The 21,973-nt window shown below is 43.3% G+C and overlaps 2 protein-coding genes across 3 annotated transcripts in view; one reads left to right on the forward strand and one right to left on the reverse strand.

The window, feature by feature from the left end:
* Positions 1 to 21,973, reverse strand: part of LOC127052068 (histone H2B 8-like) — a 42,613-nt gene that overhangs the window by 763 nt on the left and 19,877 nt on the right. Inside the window, exon 3 of one of the 2 annotated variants that reach the window (XR_007774674.1) lies at positions 18,015 to 18,491. The gene's annotated coding sequence lies outside the window, so the exon portion shown is untranslated. Of the gene's footprint in view, positions 1 to 17,720; positions 18,492 to 21,973 lie in introns of those variants that run through there. The other variant, XM_050955325.1, reaches the window with a different exon arrangement.
* WBP11 (WW domain binding protein 11) lies at positions 1,614 to 14,944 on the forward strand. The gene is made up of 11 exons (XM_050953959.1): positions 1,614 to 1,786; positions 2,422 to 2,453; positions 3,538 to 3,631; positions 4,158 to 4,354; positions 6,057 to 6,190; positions 7,013 to 7,212; positions 8,567 to 8,758; positions 9,416 to 9,517; positions 10,262 to 10,573; positions 12,769 to 12,951; positions 13,797 to 14,944. Exons 1-11 carry the CDS (start codon positions 1,723 to 1,725, stop codon positions 14,213 to 14,215), a joined length of 1,929 nt encoding a protein of 642 aa, XP_050809916.1. The 5' UTR covers positions 1,614 to 1,722; the 3' UTR covers positions 14,216 to 14,944.

Below are 21,973 nucleotides of genomic sequence, written 5' to 3' on the forward strand. Positions count from 1 at the left end.
ATAAAAAGAGGAAAGGTTAGTGTGGTGACAGATCTTCGCACTTTGTACTAGAGACACAATTTATGAAGAAAAATTCTAAATCCAGATGTTCAACAATGCACATTTTTGAGACTTCACATAAAAGAGGACAGACGGTAAACTGGTACCCCTGTGATAGGAAGGTGATTGGTACTGGATGTATGGAAAGAGTGTGCAGAGAGGTATATGTGGTAGGCTGTAACAGGACCACAGAGCTTGTGCAGCCTTAGATTCAACTGGATGTCATGTTTCCATTTGGTTGGTTGTTTAATGGAACACAATAACTTTTGAACATTGCATCGGATCAATTCTAAAATTTCAAAGAATGTTCTAGATATCAATGGGCAGAAGAACCGTATTGATTTTGAGGAAATTGAGAAGGGGAAAGTGGGAGGATATGCAGAGCTCCTGCCATTGATTTAGCAGAGCTGCCCACAGCTTCAAGTACCTCTGTAGTTGTTTACAGATTAAATAATTCATTGATGAAGCCAGCACCTTGCAACATAACAATACCCTGTTTCTTCTCTGCCCATCATCCCAATAGAGTCTGATGTTCACATCCTGAATGGTTTATCTCCCAGACAGAACAAAGAGAAGTAATAAAGGGGGGAGAGTAGGGGGACACAGAGCCATGAGTAGGGGGACACTGGCATGTAGGCCAGTGGAGAAGTGTGGAAAGAAGAGGGACTCTTGTTATGAGGGAAGGAGGAATGTGGGACAAGCCCTGACATGGGGGTGAAATGGGAGATCACACTGAACCCCTGGTGAGGGTCTGGAGGACCCTGCAGTGGGAGGATTGACTGACGCTTGGAGATCTTGTAATGATCAGTGTTTCAGGGAGTCCCTGAAATAGAGAGGGATGAGATGATGGCGTACAAGGAGTTGGTGCAGGGGGAGAGGGAGGAAGGAGCCCCTGGTGTTTGCAATGAGCTCTGCCCTACAAATCTGCTCAGGCCTAATGCCTGAATCAGACCTAAACCCAGCTGACAAAGCCCTGGAGGATTGAGTCATTTTCCAACCCAACCCCGAATCTGAATCAGCACTAGTCTTCTCCTCCTGCCCTGGCTGTTGGAATTGCAGCAGCTGTGGGCCATGCTCCTGCTGTCCAGCGACTCCTGCTGTGCTGTGTAAGCTGCAGAGTGAGAGGCACTTGAACTCTTCAGCATGCTCACTCTGCAGCTCACACAGCGCAGCAAGGTGGTGGTGGCCACCAGGCGCAGAGCATGCAGCCGCTGCTGTGCTGACCCCATCACCAAGCAGACATGAGCCCAAGAGGGTCTGTTTGTTTTCACACCCAACCTGGGCCCGACACTTCTAGTTGGGCTTAGGTTGAGTTGCAGGGCTCTACTCTGATAACAGAGGCAACAAAGTGTGCAAAACCCTAGTAAATACAAACATCATACTTTTCATTTGATTATTGAAATGAATGAGATGCAGTAGTCATTTGCTGATGAAATGGTGTGGTTGTGCGGCTTTGTAGGTTTGCCTGAGTCTGCAGTGGCATTCTGCACATTCTTGAGAGCTGGGATTTAGGGAGGCAATAGACTTTTGAGTTTCTGAGAAAACAAGCACTAATGTGGGGGGAGGGAAGAGGAGGAATAGAAGTATGCTAACTACTATATACAGCGTGTGATGTGGCTTTTTCTTTTTCAGGTGTCTTTTTTTCCCCCCATTTTATTGAAGCAATAAAGATAATTGGTCAAAATGGGGCGGAGATCAACATCCTCCACCAAGAGTGGGAAGTTCATGAACCCTACAGACCAGGCCCGTAAGTATTCACTACATTTCTTGTTGTAAGCATGGTTAATTCATGAGATAAAGATGGGAATGAAAGCTGGTTGGGAGTCAGGTCAGATTCCACAAGCGTTGTGTAGTTAGAGGAGGAAACAAGACTACACACGTCTATTCCTCCTGCATTGATGTAACTACTAAGATTCTGAAACAAGCAAAAAGATAAACTCTCACTATGAAATAATTTCAGATGGTTATGATTAGCAATGTTTTAAGTTTGTCCGAAATGTAGATTTAAAAAATTTTTTTTTCTATTCTATGCATATTTCAGTTTCTAGGGTGTTAATCATTTAATGAGCATTAAATTCATAGTCTTTTTTCAAAAAGACTGCTTACTCCAGAACTTGTTACATCAGTTAGGGGTGTGTGTATATAGAAATATCTCTGCTTTTGGAGGAGTGGGGTTGCCAGTATGGCCATCTATCGCCTTCCCTCTTCTATAAATGGGTATGAAATTGTTTCTAATGAAATATCTGAGACTGTGAAAGTGGGGGTGGATAAAATTTGGCTTTTAAATCACAAGCTTTTAAAAAACAGAACTCCAGTAGTCCCAAGGGAAGAATTATGACTATATTTGCTTCTTTTTCAATTAGTCATTTCTCTCCTCTACAGGAAAGGAGGCCCGGAAGAGGGAGCTGAAGAAGGTAAGACACTATTACCATCACTAAGAACACCTGGCTAGCACCACTCTAATATGCATCACATTCCCAACTGTTAGACTTGAGACAATAGGTAGAATCCAGCCTTTCTGGTTGGCTCCTCAGGAGTCACTTTCTTTCTGTGGAAAATGTTGTCTGACCAAATAATTTAAAGGAATGTTGTCAACTTAAATCACATTTGTCTGAATTTTGTTAACCTGAAACTTCTACTTGTAATACCTAAAATAGAAGGGAAAAGAAACTCAAGATTTTTTTTCTTCCTTGTTTACTCTGTTCATTTTATAGCACTTTGTGTCCCCCTGTTGTTTGTGTGGATCTTTTCCAAAGCAACTGGGACGGGAGAAACATTTTTAAATGTGAGGAGGAAAAAGACTAATTTTACAACAATTGGCAGTGCAGGGAAACAGTGTATATGGAATACCCAAAAGTACTTTAACTCAACCAGGGGTACGTGTACTCCTGGGTGTACACAGAAATATTCCGGGGTACATCAACTCATCTAGATATTTGCTTAGTTTTACAACAGGCTACGTAAAATATACTAGCAAAGTCAGTACAAACTAAAATTTCATAACAGACAATTACTTGTTTATATTGCTCTATATACTATACACTGAAATGTAATTACAATATTTATATTCCATTTGATTTATAATTATATGGTAAAAATGGGAAAGTAAGCAATTTTTCAGTAATAGTGTGCTGTGACACTTGTATTTTTATGTTTGAGTTTCTAAGTAGTTTTTAAGTGAGGTGAAACTTGGGGCTACGCAAGACAAAATAAGACTCCTGAAAGGGGTACGGTAGTCTGGAAACGTTCAGAGCCATTGCTTAACTCACTTTTAAAATGGACCTTACAGGGTGGTGTGGAGTGATTAACATTTGTGAAGCACTTTGAAAAGAATGGATTAATTTATCTCTCTTTCTGAGGGAGTTCTTTGAGCACATTTAGAAGTCCCGGAAACCTGAATTACAAAGAGAAATGTGATGATATAGATTATATCTGTCTCCGTATTTATCCTAGAATAACAAACAACATTATTCCTGATTCTTTATTCTCTGACCTCAGAACAAGAAGCAGCGGATGATGGTACGGGCAGCTGTACTTAAGATGAAAGATCCCAAACAGATAATTCGGGACATGGAAAAATTGGATGAGATGGGTGAGTGGGTACCATCTGGAGGGACTTGCATTTAGGGTGAGAGGGGAGATGGAAGGTCCAGGTAAGATGGGAGGTGAGAATTGAGAGATGGGACAAGATGGGTTTAGGGGTTAATGGAGTGACTATGTGGGTTGTAACTGTGGAAACTTTGCTAAATACTGGCTTTTGCTTGTTAGAAGGATTGGAGAAGGAAGTTGGTAAATGGTTCGTGGAATGGGAATAGATGGTGAACTTTTTCAAGGTAATTGGATATTGGAGAATATTGGATGACTAGACGTTCCTATGAAAGACAAAAGGATAGGAATGGTGCATATTGTCTCTAATGGCTGTGTAAAAGGAGACAACCCCTTTAAGGCTCTGAATCAGCTTTCCATCAGGTCTCCAGATAGTCACTGTTAGTGTCTCCAGAGGTTGCTATATTGAATATGTGTGCAGTATATGCAACTGGGTAATCGTGGCGTCTGTTGCAAGTCCTATAATTTCCTTTTTGGAATTTTGTTGCCTTGGTCCTACTCTCCTGGATCAGAGTTTAACCCAGTACAGCAGCCGCAACTTAACGAGAAGGTGCTGAAGGACAAGCGTAAGAAGCTGCGTGAGACCTTCGAGCGAATTCTGCGGCTCTACGAGAAGGAGAATCCTGACATCTACAAAGAATTGCGCAAGCTGGAAGTAGAGTATGAGCAGAAGAGATCACAGCTCAGCCAATACTTCGATGCTGTCAAGGTAACATTGTTCTATACTTGGTTCTATACTTGGTACCAAACTGCGTACCATGGACCTTGGCTGCCTCCTCAGTCATAGTACTTTAGCAGGGACAACATGATGAACCATTAATATGTCCTCAGTGTTTCTGTGATACGCTACATTTTATTTCTCGGAAGGTTACAGGGAAGGATGGTTTTGGAATGGTTTTACAATGGAAGCCCTTACTATCTTGCATACCCTGGCTTGTGAGATGTCTTTTGTAACATGAATAATGCTAATTTTGTTTTAATACCCTCCTAAGTCTGTATGCATGTAATGAGTGTCTCTCAGCATTTATCTATAAGCGTTTCTGTTATTCTGCTGTAGTATCTGAGTTCCTAAGCTCTGTCCCAGTCAGCTATAAATCCTTCCTATAATGCAGGGGTCGGCAGCCTCTGGCATGTGGCTCGCCAGGGTAAGCACCCTAGTGGGCTGAGCCACTTTGTTTACCTGCCGTGTCCACAGGTTCGGCCAATTGTGGCTGTCACTGGCCATGGTTCACTGCTCCAGGCCAATGGGCGCAGTGGGAAGCCGCGGCTAGCTCATCCCTCAGCCCGCACTGCTTCCTGCAGCCTCCATTGGCCTGGAGCGGCGAATCATGGCCAGTGGGAGCCACGATCGGCTGAACCTGCGGACGCAGCAGGTAAACAAACTGGCCCGGCCTGCCAGGGTGCTTACCCTGGCGAGCTGTGTGCCAGAAGTTGCTGACCCCTGCTATAATGGGTGCTTCCCAGATACTCTGGAAGGACATGGTGTTCTTGCTTGCAGTATATCTTTGTTTGGGAACTAAGGGCATATCTGCACTAAAAACTTAAGTCGACCTATATTAGGTTGACTTACAGCCACTACAGTAATTACTGTGGTGGTTCATATCTGCAATACCCTCCTTCAGTTAGTGGTGTGCGTCCTCACCAGGAGTGCCTCCACCAACCTAAGGCAGAGCCGGGCTCCGAGCTCCACTTGCAGCTCCCTACCAAGTGCCTGGCTGCCCCACAGACTCCCCACCAGCTCCATCCCTGCCTCTCCATTCCCTGCTGGAAGCCTGGCTACCCCTGGCTCTCAGCTATCAGCTCTCTGCTGGAAGCGGGGCAGCTGCCTGGGCTCCCAGCGGGGAGTCAGGACCCCGGGAGCAGCCTGGCAGGGAGCCTGAGTAGCAGCTCAGCTGAGATGGGAGAGCCATCTGCTTGCCCTAACTGCGCCTGTTTAAGCCTTATGCTTCTTGTGGAGGTGAAGTTATGTCTGTGTAGTAGGACGCTTACATCGGAGGGAGCAAGGTGGTAGTGTGTGTACATTGACATAGGTTGACATAAACTGCCTTATGTCAACCTAACTATTGTGTATACCAGGGCTAAGTGTCTTAAGAGGGAATATAAGCTTGATAAGGTTTTGATTATTTGAATGGGAAAATGTTTTCAGCTAGTTGAGCTCTGTGTGTTACCTTTGACCAAGGAAGCCTTAATTATCTTATGCTTGTGATCTGTTTCTCCAAATGTTTATTCAGGGGTCTAACACAGAGAGTGACATACTAGTTGGACAGACATCCTTCTGAATAACCATTTTTATGAGGGAGAAGGAACTGACTTCCTACCCTCTATATTCTATAAAGTGTGGAGTGTGCACATGATCCTCTTCCCTCTGCCTCCTAAGAGATTAACTTGCTTGCTGTTTGTATTTCTTGCAGAATGCACAACATGTTGAGGTGGAGAGTATACCCCTGCCAGACATGCCTCATGCCCCCTCCAACATCCTTATACAGGACATCCCCCTACCTGGGGCTCAACCACCTTCTATCCTCAAGAAAACATCAGCCTATGGGTAAGAGGGAAGTGTCATGGAGGGGTAATAAATGGTGAACACCCATGAATTGCAGGTGGGTGTGTTTGTTGATAGAAGTGATGTTTGGGAGAAAGGAATTGGAAGTCCTGAGGGAGTGATGAATCCTAAGTTCTGTATGTATTTCCCCTCTGTTTTTGTAGTTAAAACCCTTCTTTGTGCCTTGCTCATCTCTCATATTGACTCTGATAAGTGTCTCTGGTCTTCCTGCATATCTCCTTTTGCACATTAGTCCACCTTAAGCTCCATTGCTAGAGTTCTCTTCTCCCATTGTTCTCACTGTGATATCCCTTTTGTCTTAAATACTTTCATAGGCTTCTTGTTTGCTGCTGTGTTAAATTCAAGCTTCTATTTAACCTCTTAATCTGGCCTCTCTCTCTCACATCCTCCTACTCCCTTTCCTCTTACTGATTACTTAGCATCCTTTTATTTCTGTCAGCTTCATGGTGTCTTCATTTAGCCCCTATGTTTGCACCAGGTCCCATGTGTCCTTAATCTTCTCCTTCTGTCTTCCTTTAAGCCTGTTTCTTCCATAAAGCTTTCTTATCTCTAATGTCCATCAGCAGTGTCTCCAAACCCTCACACATTTAATTGGTAACCTCTTTTTTTTGAGTCAGTTCATAAATTCATTGGGCAAGCACCATGCCTTACTCTGTTTTTGTAAATTTCTAACGTATTTTCGTAGCACTTAGGACAGGGACATCTGGATCATTGTCTAAACGGTTGCTGTGAAGGTGATCGTGAGGAATTGGGACAGATTTTCATGTTTTTTTTCCTTCACACATATTTTTTTTTTATTTCCAGCCCTCCAATCCGGCCCATTTCTGTACTTCCACCTCCTGGACTTGGTGTTCCACGGTTACCTCCAGGTCGGAAGCCCCCTGGACCTCCTCCAGGGCCTCCCCCACCTCAGGTCCTACAGATGTATGGCCGTAAAGTAGGCTTCACTTTAGAGATGGCCCCTTGGAGGCGAGAGGAAGAGATTTCTTACAGTCCTGACATAGGTAAAAGCTGCTCCTCCTTTGTCCCAGTCCTCATGTTATCCTTGTACTGGAGATTTACCTTGACTTCTGTCTTCTCTTCTCTTTACAGTGAATGTGGTGTGCACTGGTATTGCCATTATGACTTAATTGTGAGGGAATGTGCAGACTTGTATGATCTGAGACTAGTTTCTGTAGGTTCACAGAGAATTTTCTTTCTTATGAAAGATTGAAATAACTCCATAGCTTGGTCAAATGATAACTAAGATAAGATAAATTTGCAAGTGTTAGAAGAGTGTAGAATCCTCTGAGATGAAGAACCTGTCTAGATGGTTATAGTTAAGTGGAATGGAATGAAATTAAATAAAGGGGGAAAATGAGACTGGATATCAATAAGTCTTTGCTGCTAATAGGAAATTATTCTCTAGTCTGAGATTTAACTAAGGGAAATGATAGGGTTTTCTATCATTTGATTGGACAAAACCATCTGAAAAACTACCCTACTGGGAGATAGATAATTTTCCATTTCAGACTTCTGTGAACAAAAGTCTCAGGTGCATGCCCCTTTAGTTTTGGAGATAGCGTCCTTCATTTGAATGGGTATGCTCCTAAACCCCTTGGAAGGTGCTGGTATGCTGCGTAATCTAAAGTCAGTTATTTTAATATCAGTTGCATTTACTTATCAAATGTCAAAGCTTCAAGTTATAACTTTCAAATACTTGGTTTTACACTAGTATGTTGTTGAATGGGAGAGAAATCTCCCTCTAGGGTTCATGGCTGCAAGATTGTGGGATCCTGCATTTTAAAATCTCCCCAGCTGGCATCATTCAGAAAAGTTGTGTATGTTCTTTCATTCCCACCCAAAGTGATTCTCATTAGCACCTGTAGGATTAGTAGCACCAGAAGGGAAACTAATTAGACCCTCCAATTTCATTTACTTCCTGCAGGACCGCCAAAGTAGAGTGACCAGAGAAATTCAGAAAAGTAGAAATGGATAAACAGAAATGAACTGGTGAATTTTAGGGTGCAGATATTGTTCAGTAGCCAAAAAACAAGCAATGGTGATAGCTGTTTGAGGTTGTTTTGTTACTAATCCAAATAAGATCTCCATCGTAGAGTTTTTTTTAACCCCCCTTTTGTTCCTGTCCCCATTCCTAGATAGTGAAATGAAATTACTGTCTTCTATCAGAAATAGAACTGATTAACTCTAGGACCTGAAAGGATAAATGCTAGACAATGTATGTCTTTTCCTCACTGGAATGGAGTTTGTCTGGGATGGGGGTTCTGTAACTATAGAAATAAACCCAAGATGACGTATATTCTCATTCTTCCACCCTGGTGTGCTTTGCTTCCTGATATTCTGCTCTCTCGTTCTCAGGTCAGCGAGGGCACGATGATGATGCCTCCAGTACCAGTGAAGATGAAGGGTATCCTGAGGACATGGATCAAGACAGGCATGATGACAGTAGTGATGACAGTGATAGCGACAGATCAGATGCAGACAGCGAAGGTGATGAATTCCTGCATCGTGACAATGACAATGAAAGGGAGGGTGAAGACAAGAAATCAGGTTTGTGCGGTGGGAACTCCACTTCATTATAGCCTGAAAAGTGACACTCTTATTTCTGTTTGTTCTGTGGTCATGAGGCTGGAAGAAGAGCAAACTGATTTCTGTTCTGGCTTCACTAACTAAATTATTACCCAAGTTCCTATTATAGAATTTTTATTACTGCTGATAAATGAGTCAGAAAGCACCCAGCTAAAATTTGAGATCTCAGGCTGAGATTGCTACGTTAGTATTCAAATTTAGCTGTCTTGTTAAAACACACACTCTCTCTCTCTCTCGGTCTCTCTTGACCTGGAGCATTGAGTCAGAAACAATGAAATCCACAATGTAATTTTTAGTTCCATGTCACCACACTTTTCAAAAGAACAGTACAAGATACCTTATTGAATGTCAGGCTAATCATAGACAGAAACTACTTCACTCACTGTAGGAGAGTATCAATCATCCATTTAGCTATTTGAGTGGAAGTCAGGAACAATGTATTTATTTGAAACTGATGGGAATTTTGGGTTAGCAGGATGTAATACAGCAAATAACACCAATGTTAACATTCTTACTATTTTGAAGAGTCATGGGATATTTAATTTACTATCCACATCAAATGATAACTTTTCTTGTATACATTTAATCTCTCCCTTTTCCCTGTGCTTATCTCTGCAGGACTTAGTGTGCGGTTTGCTGACATGCCTGGGAAGTCAAGGAAAAAGAAAAAGAACATGAAGGAACTGACTCCACTTCAGGCCATGATGTTGCGAATGGCAGGTGAGAACATAGATTCTCTAGCTGGTGAACAAAATATGTAGCTTTTTAAAAATTTTTATTTTTGCTTGCTTCATTTCTCAACCCTAATAAAAATAACGAAGACTAATGAAACATTAATATTTCTGTTCTTAAGATGAGGAATCAGCTGGGAAGAACTTAAAACTGAGTTGCTGTTTAAGTAATTTATCTCTTGAGGCAAATTTACTATGCTCTCAATATTCTAAAGCCTTTCAGGATTAAGATGCCCATAAAAGATGCTTCTGCAGATGTGTAAAGGCAACCTCTTAACTTCATCGATACTAATGTCTTTCTCCAAATTTGAGCTCATTTTTCCTTCCTCATTAAGAACTGCACTTGTCAGCTTAGAAGTGTCAGCTGTTTCACTTCTCTGCTCATATAAAATCACCTTTTTTAAAAAATGAACTTTTTTTTACTGCAAAGGGCTAAATCAATTTCCCACAGGTTTCCTTCTAAAAATCTCCAAACTGTAGCTGTGTGAAGTTACGCAAGAGAAATTTCAGCCCCAAAGGAATTGTTAGCCCCTGAAAATAAGGGGTTATGATGACACAGCCTTCCATGCTACCAGTGAGAGCTGTACTGTGTTCCTGTTCCCTGTTTTGTATACTACCTAACTAAGGCCAGTTTCTTCCCTCTTCCTCATCACTATTTAGTGTGTGTGGGGGAGAGGTGATCTTCCATCTCAGGTTTTCCTATGGTGCTTATAAATGTATCTTGTCTCTTCAGGTCAGGAAATCCCTGAGGAGGGGCGAGAAGTGGAGGAATATTCAGAAGAGGAGGAAGAGGAGGATGAAGATGATTCTGAGTCTGAAGAGACACCACAGCAGCAACGCAAGGAGGAGTCTCATACAGAGACTGGGTCATCATCTACTACACCCTCTCAGCCACAGCAACAGCAGCAACCACCGCCACAGCCTGTTCCTCCGACTCAGATACAGGCACCGCCCATGCCTGGGCCTCCCCCTCTGGGACCACCTCCTGCCCCTCCCCTGAGACCTCCAGGACCACCTACTGGTCTTCCTCCTGGCCCTCCACCAGGTGAACACATAGCTTATTTTTGTTTAAATTAACTTGCTGCTGCTGAAAGGCGTTAGGTTCCAGTCCCAGTCCTACAGACCAAGAGTTGGCTTGTTATTCCCTGACCAGCTATAGTAGCAGTGCAGGCTTCTCTGAAACTGTCCTGTGAATGTGTTTCAACCCTTACCAGGAAAGGGAAACATTCTTATTCAGTAGTGGGCCTCCCTAGTGAGCCAGATGGCCAACTGGTGCCTGTTCTGATGGTGGTTTTGCAATGTAAACACCTATTTTACCAGGAACTGGAGGGAGACAGCAACTTATTTCACACAGATCAGTGGGGAGTGATTTGGTCACTACCTGTCTGAACTGGATTGCATTAATTAGGTTAAAAATGAAAATCTCTCTAACCCATTCTCTAGCCCTCTAATTTCATTAAAAAGAATATTAGCTTTGATAGAGTGAGGACATCTAGAACAATATATAACATGAGCCCACTGCTGTTCCTGTGCACACATACAATGAATAACAAATATGATTTTAATAAGTAAACATAAGGCATGTCCTTCACTTCTGCTCCTCTCGTCCTCCCTAAAACAAAAAACAAAAAAAACCCAAACCCACAACAGCCCTTCACCTTTACTGTTTCCGTGAAATCAACGGAGTCTGACTCTACCAGGACAGTGGGGGAAGCAGATTCCAGAGTAAAGGCCTTACATTGAAGTCCTTATCTTCAGTTATTTAAATTCAGGCATTGTTGACATTTGAAAGAACAGCTAATGAGTCACTGCAGTACATGGTGGGGAGAGAGTCTCTGAGACAGCTGCTAAGTAGGACTTCAGATTCCTCAAGAAAAGGAAGCATGGGTACTAGAATACAGTGTTTTGGTAATGTGGTGTAACACAGAGCACTTGAATGTCTGGTAAACACTGTGTGTATAGGAGAAATAGGATTTCTCCTTTTACCAATCTGTGATGTTGGCACAGTAGAGGAAAGGACACTTCTTTTACGCAACTGTGGAATTTGATACTGCAGTATATTAACTCATTAAATTTCCAAAAAGTTATTTATTTTATAAAAGCAGTGATCTCTTCAGTCACAGTCCCTAAGATTTGTGAGGCTGCCCAGGTTTAGTTCTTATGCTTCAAGCCAAAAGCTGATGACCACTTGGGATCAGGAAGAAAATACCCTCCATCATAATATATTGCACAGCTACATCAAGAAGAAAGCATAAAATCCTCACAAGTAACTGGCTTTTACAAAGAGTCCTGTGGCACCTTATAGATTAACAGAAGTATTGGAGCATAAGCTTTCGTGAGTGAATACCCACTTCGTCAGCTCCAATACGTCTGTTAGTCTGTAAGGTGCCACAGGACTCTTCATCACTTTTTACAGATCCAGACTAACTTGGCTACCCCTCTGATACTTGGCTTTCACAATTGCCAAAGAGGCACTACCAGAATGGATAAAACATGGGTAAAATCTGGTAATATCGTTATGACAGGTTTATAGGCTTTAACATAATCTTGACATATTTTTCAAATGGGAAATCTCTGATGACTCTAGTTCAGGGACCAGCTTGTCAAAGCGATTCTTTCAAATATCTGCCCACTGGAAAGATCACATCAGCATGTTGTGTTCTTGGGAATACAGCTCAGCACTGAAGCCTCTGCTATAAGATAACAGAAGGGACGATTGTGGTGAGAAGAGAGAGAACTGACTTCGCTTGACCAGCCAAGACACCACATTGGCTGGTCTTGTGTGCCTACACTACAAGATAGGGGTGTGATTCTCCTGCTCACAAATACTTATTTGTGCCAGCGCTCATCGAGCTAGTAGAAAATAATAGCGTAGCTATGGAAAGGTAGGTAGTGGCAGTAGAGGCAGGGATGAACTGTGCTGAGTACAAACTTGCCTGAAACTGGTAGATATATACTCAGCATGGGTCAGACATACCTCTGCTACTCATGCTACCCTGGCTGCACTACTGTTTATACCCACTAGCTCAGTGAAAGCAAGCGTGAATATCTGTACATATAGTATAGACATAGCCTTTGTCTAAGGGGTTAAGAAACCATAAGACCTAGAAGATCAGTTATGTAGAGGGTTGGCTTATATTGAAGACAGCTCCCCTTAATCAGGTGGTGTTTGATATTACATGGTGCTATGTTTTTATGCCCATGAGTTAAGTAGCTTTTGTTTTGGGTGTATATTTTCAGGGGCTCCTCCATTCCTGAGACCGCCAGGATTGCCAGGTCTGCGTGGGCCTTTACCACGACTCTTACCACCAGGGCCTCCACCTGGCCGGCCCCCTGGCCCTCCACCAGGCCCACCTCCAGGACTGCCACCCGGCCCTCCCCCACGTGGACCCCCACCTCGTTTGCCACCTCCAGCACCACCAGGTAAAATTTTCTGCTTCCTTATTATGTGTATTTCATTTTAAACCTTCCCACTGGTGCCTGAGTTAGTACATGTGGTATGGGGAAACGTTCTTTCCCAGTACCTGGCCTCAGACAATCCCATGCTACTTATGTGCTTACATTCACGCTACATTACTACAAGCACGGCATCGGGCGGCGTAACCTGTTCCCCTCCATTGCAGGTCTCTTGGAGTTGTTACTTTTGTTTAACATTAGTGACTAAGTCCCTGCTGTTCTGTGCAGACTTGTACCTGGAGGTCTGAATTCCTGTTATGTCAGAGTTTGTTTTCATTGTGCTATATCACAGAACTGTTCCAGATTGCCTCTTGCATTGACTTCCCTGTTAGAATTTGCATTATTACTTGTATTTTCTTGGGGCCTAGGAGCCCCAGTCATAGACCAGGACCTCATTGCGCTAGGCTATATATAAACAGAACAAAAGGACAGTCCCTGCAGCTGTCCACTCCTGAAGCAGGGACTATTTACACCCCACTAGTCACATGCTGCTGATAGTTCTGAAATTCTCATACACATGATGGGATGTTGTCCCTTGTGCTCTAGCACTGGATATATATATATAGGAATTCAAGGGAGGGGAATACACTGGGGCCTTAACCTCCATACAAGGCCAATAGCTAGAATTTCCTAAATGTGTGTACACATTGTTCTCCATCAGGAAGAATCTGATGCTGCAGGGTTTGAAAACAATTTGTAAGATTACCGACTGCTACTCTAACATGGGGGCCCTGCCTCTAATTTACGAGTTTTCTCTGGATTGTTTCCAAGTGCTGTTTCCGCTTGCTCAAACTTTGTCCCCCTGTCCACAGGTATCCCTCCTCCTCGTCCGGGCATGCTGCGTCCACCTCTGGGGCCTCCACCAGGCCTTTTCCCGCCGGCTCCCATTCCAAACCCAGGGGTGCTGAGTGCCCCACCCAGTCTAATCCAGCGCCCCAAGGCGGATGACACCAGTGGAGCTACCATTGAGAAGAAAGCCACGGCCACAATCAGTGCCAAGCCGCAAATTACCAACCCCAAAGCAGAGATCACCCGCTTTGTGCCCACTGCCCTGCGAGTGCGACGTGAGAATAAGGGGGCTTCTGCTGTGTCTCAGAGAAAACATGATGATGAGCCAGCTCTCCAGTTAACCAAAGCAACCCCTAAGGTTGGCTCCTCTGCCCCTGTCTCTGTGCAGACTAAGGATGATGTGTATGAAGCCTTCATGAAGGAAATGGAGGGGCTACTGTGACATATCCTCATCCTGGTCAACTCTCCTACCTGCTCAGCTCAAATCAGACTACTGTTGAGGGGGTTGGGAAGGTGTATTTCCTGTAATAGACCCAGTCACTGAAGGAGACCACTCCTCCACCCCATTTTCAGTGTGTGTGGGGAGGGGGTGTTGTGCGATGGAATATTCCATCTACCCACAGGTTAATTTACCAACAGGCTCAGAATAGAGACCACTGCAGACAGGTTCTGGTGGGGGCCTTCCTTTCAGAGCCAGTATTGCCACTTCCGTCCCCTTTGCGAGAGGAGACTAAAATCCAGAAGTGACACTATGATGGAACCTTTCTTGGGTCTTTATTCTATTTTGCGGGACACTGGTACTGAAAGACGAGTGAGTCTGGCACTCCCACTGGAACCTTTTCACCCCCCGAATGCTTTGGGTAGGGTGCTAGAATAAACTTCTGAGGTACTGGAAATTCATTGGCAACATTTCATACACACACCTGGTAATTAAGTTTTTATGTTCTATTTTGGTTGTCTTTTGTAAATATTTTGTAATACTGTGTTTTTAGTTGCAGTGAGATTGATTGATCATTTCCTGCAAGGGGGTTATCAAAAAGGTATTTTGCTGCATATACTTTATGGGAGTTTTGCACCCTGTGCCCTGTAGAGTCAACTTGTTGGGTTCCTGCTGAGAGGGAAAACTTCAGTGTGTCTCATGAAAACAATAAATGTTTGATGTACTAAAACACTTGTCTTTTTGTGATCTGGTATTTGTATTAATGCAGATAGGGAAAGGCTGTGCATAGCTCGTGGGAAGGGACTATTGCACTGAACCTCATGGAAGAAGCACCTGGCTAGATTTTGAATTAAGTACAATCTTTCTTTCAAAAAATGCTTTATGCAGTTGTGAGCAAACCTACTGAAACTGTGTGTCACAACACCTGTACTTTGCTTTATCATTCATAACCCTCACTTGTAATTTATAATCTCCCTTTGCCCACCAATCTTTGCTGGTGGAACTTGTCATTTTGAGACCTGAAATGTGGAGCTCACAACACTTAACAAGCTCCTCTCTTTATGCAGGCAAAGCTTTAACTTACATCAAGCCTAAAATACTTGACTACACTGGATGTCCCTTGGACTGATGAGAGAGCATATTAAGTTAGAAGTAGAAACAACTTAAGCCTGGTCTACACTACGGGGTTAGGTTGAATTTAACCGCGTTAGGTCAATTTAAAAATGTTTGCGTCCACACAACCAACCCTGTTCCGTCAACCTAAAGGACTCTTAAAATCGACTTCTGTGCTCCTCCATGGCGAGGGGACTAGTGCTAAAATCAACCTTGCTGGGTTGAATTTGGGGTAGTGCAGACACAAATCAACAGTGTTGGCCTTTGGGCACTGTCCCAGAGTGCTCCATTTTGACCGCTCTGGACAGCACTTTGAACTCCACTTCACTATCGAGGTACACAGGAAAAGCTCCGGGAACTTTTGAATTTCATTTCCTGTTTGGTCAGCGTGGCGAGCTCAGCAGCACAGGTGACCATGCAGTCCCAGAATCACAAACGAGCTCCAGCATGGATCGAAAGCGAGACACTGGATCTGATTGCTGTGTGGGGAGAAGAATCTGTTCAGGCAGATCTCTGATCCAGAAGAAGAAATGCTAATATATTTGCCAAAATCTTACAGGGCATATTGGACAGAGGTTACACCAGGGGGACACAGCAGTGCTGCATGAAAGTTAAGAAGCTGAGGCAAGCCTACAAAAAGACAAAGGAGGCAAACAGTCACTCCAGGTCAGAGCCCCACACATGCCATGTCTATGAACAGCTGCCATTCTAGGGGGGAACCCTATCACTATCCCACCACTGTCTGTGGACACCGGCAAGGGGGGTAGTCTCATGGAACACGGAGAAGGATTTTGAAGAGGAGGAGAATGCGCAGCAGGCAAGCGGTGAATCCATTCTCCCCGGTAGCCAAGAACTTAATATCACCCTGGGGCCAATACCCTCCCAAGGTGTGATCCCTGACCCTGAAGCCAGAGAAGGCACCTCTGGTGAGTGCACATTTGTAACTACAGTACAGGGTTTAAAAGAAATAGTGTTCATGGTCACTGGGTTGAAATAGAATTTTTGTAAGGGAACAGTAAAAGGACCTCGTTCATGATGGGCTGATTGCACTTGGCTAAAAGGGATCATCCGGGAGAATAGCCACGCGGTGTGGTGGGGGGAGGTGTGTGCTGCATATTTACCCAAATACTGCAGCCCTTCCTTCTAAATATGAAACCCAACCCATTGCTTGCTCTGGGAAAGGTGGAGCGCTGCAGTTTGAAAACATTCCCACATGTTATGAAGGCACAAGAAGCCAAACCAGTTTTACTCTCCCTTTTTATCACCTCACAGGTGCAAAAGTGTCTATGCTTCTCCTAACATCTCCATCTGTGGTTATCACAGATTACAAGGCAAAAAAAAACGCATTGCAATGACATGTTTTCTGAACTGATGCAGTCCTCCTGCACTGATAGGGCACAGCTCAAAGCATGGAGGCATTCAGTGAAAGAGGCCAGGAAAGAATTGGGTAAGTATGAAGAGTGGAGGCAGGACACGATGCTGAGGCTAATGGGGGAGCAAACAGACATGCTGGAGCTGCAGGAAAGCCAACGAGAGCACAGACCCCCCACTGCATCCACTATATAACCGCCTACCCTCCTCTCCATGTTCCATAGCCTTCTTACCCAGATGCCCAAGAACGCGGGGAGGGAGGCTCCGGGCACCCAGCCCCTCCACTCCAGAGGATGGCTCAAGTAACTGAAGGCTGTCATTCAAGCAGTTGGATTTGTAGTGTGGCTACAATAAACAATGTAGCCTTGTTCTTCTCTTCTCCCCCACTCCACCCAGGCTACCTTGTCCATTATCTAATTTTTTTTTTAATTAAGGAAAGAATGCATGGGTTCAAAACAATAGCTACTTTATTTCGAAGGGGGGAGGGTGGTTGGCTTACAGAGAATTAAAATAAAAAAGGGGGTGGGTTCGCATCAATGAGAAACACACACAACTGTCACACCAAAGCCTGGCCAGTTGTGAAACTGGTTTTCAAAGCCTCTCTGATGCCCAGTATGCCCAGCTGTGCTCTTCTAATCTCCCTGGTGTCTGTCTGCTCATAATCAGGTTCCAGGTGATTTGCCTCAACCTCCCACCCCACCATAAATATCTTCCCCCTTACTCTCACAGATATGGAGCACACAGCAAGCAGTAATGACAATGGGAATGTTGGTTGTGCTGAGGTCTGACCTAGTCAGCAAACAGCGCCAGCAAGCTTTCTACCACCATTCTGCACTTGCTCAGCCTATAGCTGAACTTCTCCTTATTACTGTCCAGGCTGCCTGTGTAAGGCATCATGAGCCATGGGAGCAAGGGGTAGGCTGGATCCCCAAGGATAACTACTGGAATTTCAACATCCCCAATGATAACTTTCTGGTCTGGAAAGTAAGTGTCTTCTTGCAGCTACTCAAACAGCCTGGAGCATCGTACACCTTTCCCGGCCCTCCCACATTGATGTCAGTGAAACGCCCCTTGTGATCCACCAGTGCTTGCAGCACCATTAAGTACCCCTTCCAGTTTATGTACTGGTTGGCAAGATGGTCCAGTGCCAAGATGAGGATATGCGTTCCATCTATTGCCCCACCACAGTTAGGGAACCCCATTGCAGCAAAGCCATCCACTATGACCTGCATATTTCCCAAAGTCACTACCCTTGATAATAGAACATCAACGATTGCATTGGCTGCTTGGATCACAGCATCCCCCACAGTAGACTTACCCACTCCAAATTGATACCGGGCAGTCAGGTGTTGCAAGCTTCCATAGAGCTATCGCTACTCGCTTCTCAACTGTCAGGGCAGCTCTCATCTTGGTATTCTTGTGCTTCAGGGTGGGGGAAAGCAACTCACAGAGTTCCAGGAAAGTGGCCTTTTGCATGTGAAAGTTTCACAGCCACTGTGAATCATCCCATACCCACAACACTATGTGATCCCACCAGTCTGTGCTTGTTTGCCTGGCTCAGAATTGGCATTCCACTGTATCAACCAGCCCCATTGTGACCATGATGTCCCAATTACCACAGCCCGTGCTTTCAGGAAGATCTGTGTCCATGTCCTCATCAAAATCTTCCTTGTGCTGGCGTATCTTAGCCCAGTTCTGCATATACTCAAGGATAATGCATGAGGTGTTTACCATGCTCACAACAGCAGCAGTGATGGTGAGCTGAGCGGGCTACATGCTTGCCGTGGTATGGCATCTGCATGGGAAAAAGGCGCAAAATGATTGTCTGATGTTGCTTTCACAGAGGAAGGGTTGACTGATGACATACCCAAAACCACCCGCGAAAATGTTTTTGCCCTATCAGGCATTGGGAATTTAACCCCAAATTCCAATGGGCAGCGGAGACTGTGGTAACTGTGGGATAGCTACCCACAGTGCAACACTCCAAAAGTTGATGCTAGCCATGATGGTGAGAACACACTCCTCTGACTTAATGCGCTTAGTGTGGCCATATGCAATCAACTGTATAAAATCGATTTCTAAAAATCAACTTCTATAAAATTGACCTAATTTTGTAGTGCAGACATACCCTTACAAATTTAAGAGTATAAATAATACTTTCACTGAAAAGGAAACTTCTATGCAAAAATTCTGTTTAATTATTTAAAAATTGAGAATATTGCAGTAAAAATGTTAAACATTAGTGTTTCCTCACTTAACAAATTGAGATTCTAAAATTTAACCTTTCTTCATAAGTCAACTCTCCTTCCATCTATAGGCCATAAAACCCTGCTAATTCCATTCACCATACTCCTCCATCTCCTTTTCCAGTGTGAACTACAGACTACCACTAGCACACATCTACATACTAACCATATGTATCATTACCCTCCCACCACATGTAGGACACAAACCTCCTGCTCCTTTAGTCCACCTGCTTTTGTTCAAGAGATAACAGTACCTTAACTTCTCTGTGCCAAATGGGGACTAAACCCCACAGCATCTCATCAATTTTAAGGCCAGAAGATCAGCTGTGATCATCTAGGGCCGTGATACTCAGTCTGAGGCTCATGAGCTACAAGTGGCTCTTTAATGTGTCTTCTGTGGCTCTTTGCAGCACAGGATATTAAAACACTCTGTGATGTAATTATTAATCAGGATGCTTTTACTACATTATTAACCAACTGCAGTTGATAAAATAATACTTGGTCAGTCATTTCACTGTGAGAATAATTATATATATATAAAATAGTAAATGAAACAAGTCACACTACTGTGGCCCTTTTGGATAACGATCACTAATTTGGCTCTTGAAACACAGGTTTGAGTATCAGTGATCTAGGGGTGACCTGCATAACCCAGACCATTGGAATTCCCTGAATTACATCCTATTTCAAATCCAATACCTGTGGTTGAACTACAATGTGTGTGTGTATTTTACAGTTTTGTTTCCCCCTAAAAGTTCAATCTTGATTTAAAAAATTCCAGTGATAGAGAATCCATCACAACCTTTAGTCCAAAGACAGTGTACCATTGCATTGGATCCCGTTCACCTTATCCACCCTTTTAATATGGACTGGATATCGCACTGTATTAAACCCACTCATCTTCCTGATATTATTCAGACTCCTGCTCTTTAGCAATAGGTTGGAGACTCCTCCTCTTCTAAGTATCTGGTAGAGACACCAATATCTCTCATACTCACTGAGGGAAAGGGGAGCTAGTATATATGCTTAGGAGGGCTACCTCCTTGTGTCTCCTGCTGGTTGCTGCCTGTTCCTCTTCCTTCAGGGCAATACCTAAGTCAAGTAATACGAAGAGAAGAGGTGGAAAAATGCAGTGTGTTCCTGCTTGTCCATTCTCTATGTTCTGTGCTGCACAAGCTAGAAGACACTAGCACTCAGCTGTCATGGGTCCTCTACTGAGGCTTTTGAAAATCTGCCTTTAACTTATGTTTCCATTTTCTGCATCTGTAGACAAACTTCCTCTCTCTGGTATGGATAGGAAGGTTGTGAGCTAATCATAAAACTAAAATTGATACTAAATTGTATACTTTATTGCTTAGTTGGGGAAACTGAAATTTCACCTGACAACTAGGTGCTTTTTCAGTCAGTAGGGGGAGGTTGAGTAGAGATCTGGGCAGCACTGAGATTGGGACTTAATTCTGATTTCCTTGACTTTCTAGTATTTGGTGTTAACTATGATATAGTTGATAGACCATTATGATCATCTAGTCTGACCTCCTAATTCCCAGAGCAGATTTTTTAGAAAGAAAAATCCAATCTAGATTTAAAAATTCAGTGGTGGTGAATCCACCATGACCCTTGGTAAATTTGTTTTAATGGTCAATTACTTTCAATGTTAAAATTTTGTCATTGCAGTTTGAATTTGTCTAACTTCAATTTCCAGCCATTGGTGTGTTACACTTTTCTCTGCTAGGTTGAAGAGTCCATTACTGAATAACTGTTTGCCATGTAGGTACCTATAGATTGTAATCAAATCATCCTTTCTTCTCCTCCTCCTTGCCTTCATCCCATCTATATGGAGTTAGCTCACAGGACTCATTTTATGGATGACTTTAGCAAAGTTTTAGGGTCAGCTGCTACCCTGACACCAGTCTTCCATCTTTTTCAAACAGGTTTGGAATGAGCTATGGATGAGTTCAAGGCATCCTTTAAGCTTCTCTTAGTTAACTAAGTATCACCATAAGGCAAGTTTTATGTTCTTTTAAATATACCTCCCAATTTTTTTAGGTAGGCTTTAAACTCTCACTGGCTGGGTCAGAATCAAAGTGCTACTACTTATCCCCTTGAGCTTTCCAGCTGGTGTGGATATATATACACTTTTTCAATAGACAACATTTTTAAACTTAACTACATCTTAGTTTTTGTCTGTGTTACTGGCACATTTCAATAAAACCATTTGGAAAATAAATATTACCTAATTTAAGACTCAGTGCTTCAATTCAGGTGGTCATTTGCAAGGTGATTGTTTCTATATAAAGGTTTATTAAAATTATTTAAAAAAATACACAATGAACTTCAGAAGGGGAATGTTAACATGCCATACTAAATTATAAAAGTTCAGTGTATGAAATTTCAATCTGGTACGCTCTTCTCCTCCAACAACTGCTTCTTCATGATCACTTAAAGGGAACACATCTCACTAAGCATGCTTTAAATTTGTAGACTAACACACTCAGACCAAGATTTTAGGGAATAAACACTGATTCCCAAATTAATGGGTACCCATCTTGATATGGCTTAACTGGACTTTTTGGAGGGCTGATACTCAAGTACATTTCCTTAAAATCACCCCTCCCTCAATTAGGGTGACTTGAGTTGGACACCCAAAAATACTAGTCACTCCTGAAAATCTTGTTCTCACTCGTCTACTCTTTAACTATAGAGGCTACAAATAGGCAAGTTTGCTCAGCTGCCCTGTACTTGGTTAAAGCCTCAGTGACAATTTACTGTCTTTTTCTACCCTACTTTTTATGACTGATAAAGAAAACTCACATCTGATGTGTACTAATCAGCATCTATGTTGCTTCCCGGGGTAAGTCATCTGAGCCCCCCTTCCATCTACAAGTTTTAGATAATTTCTCAGGCTATAGACCAACCTTTTAGAAGACAAAATATGCAACAACCTTCTCTTGGGTATGGTTTAGAACAGGGATCTCAAACTCACCATGAGGGCCACCTGAGGACTACTACATTGGCCCGATGGCTGCATCAC

Source organism: Gopherus flavomarginatus, chromosome 1 (genome assembly GCF_025201925.1).
Source record: "Gopherus flavomarginatus isolate rGopFla2 chromosome 1, rGopFla2.mat.asm, whole genome shotgun sequence".
NCBI classification, from domain to species: domain Eukaryota; kingdom Metazoa; phylum Chordata; order Testudines; family Testudinidae; genus Gopherus; species Gopherus flavomarginatus.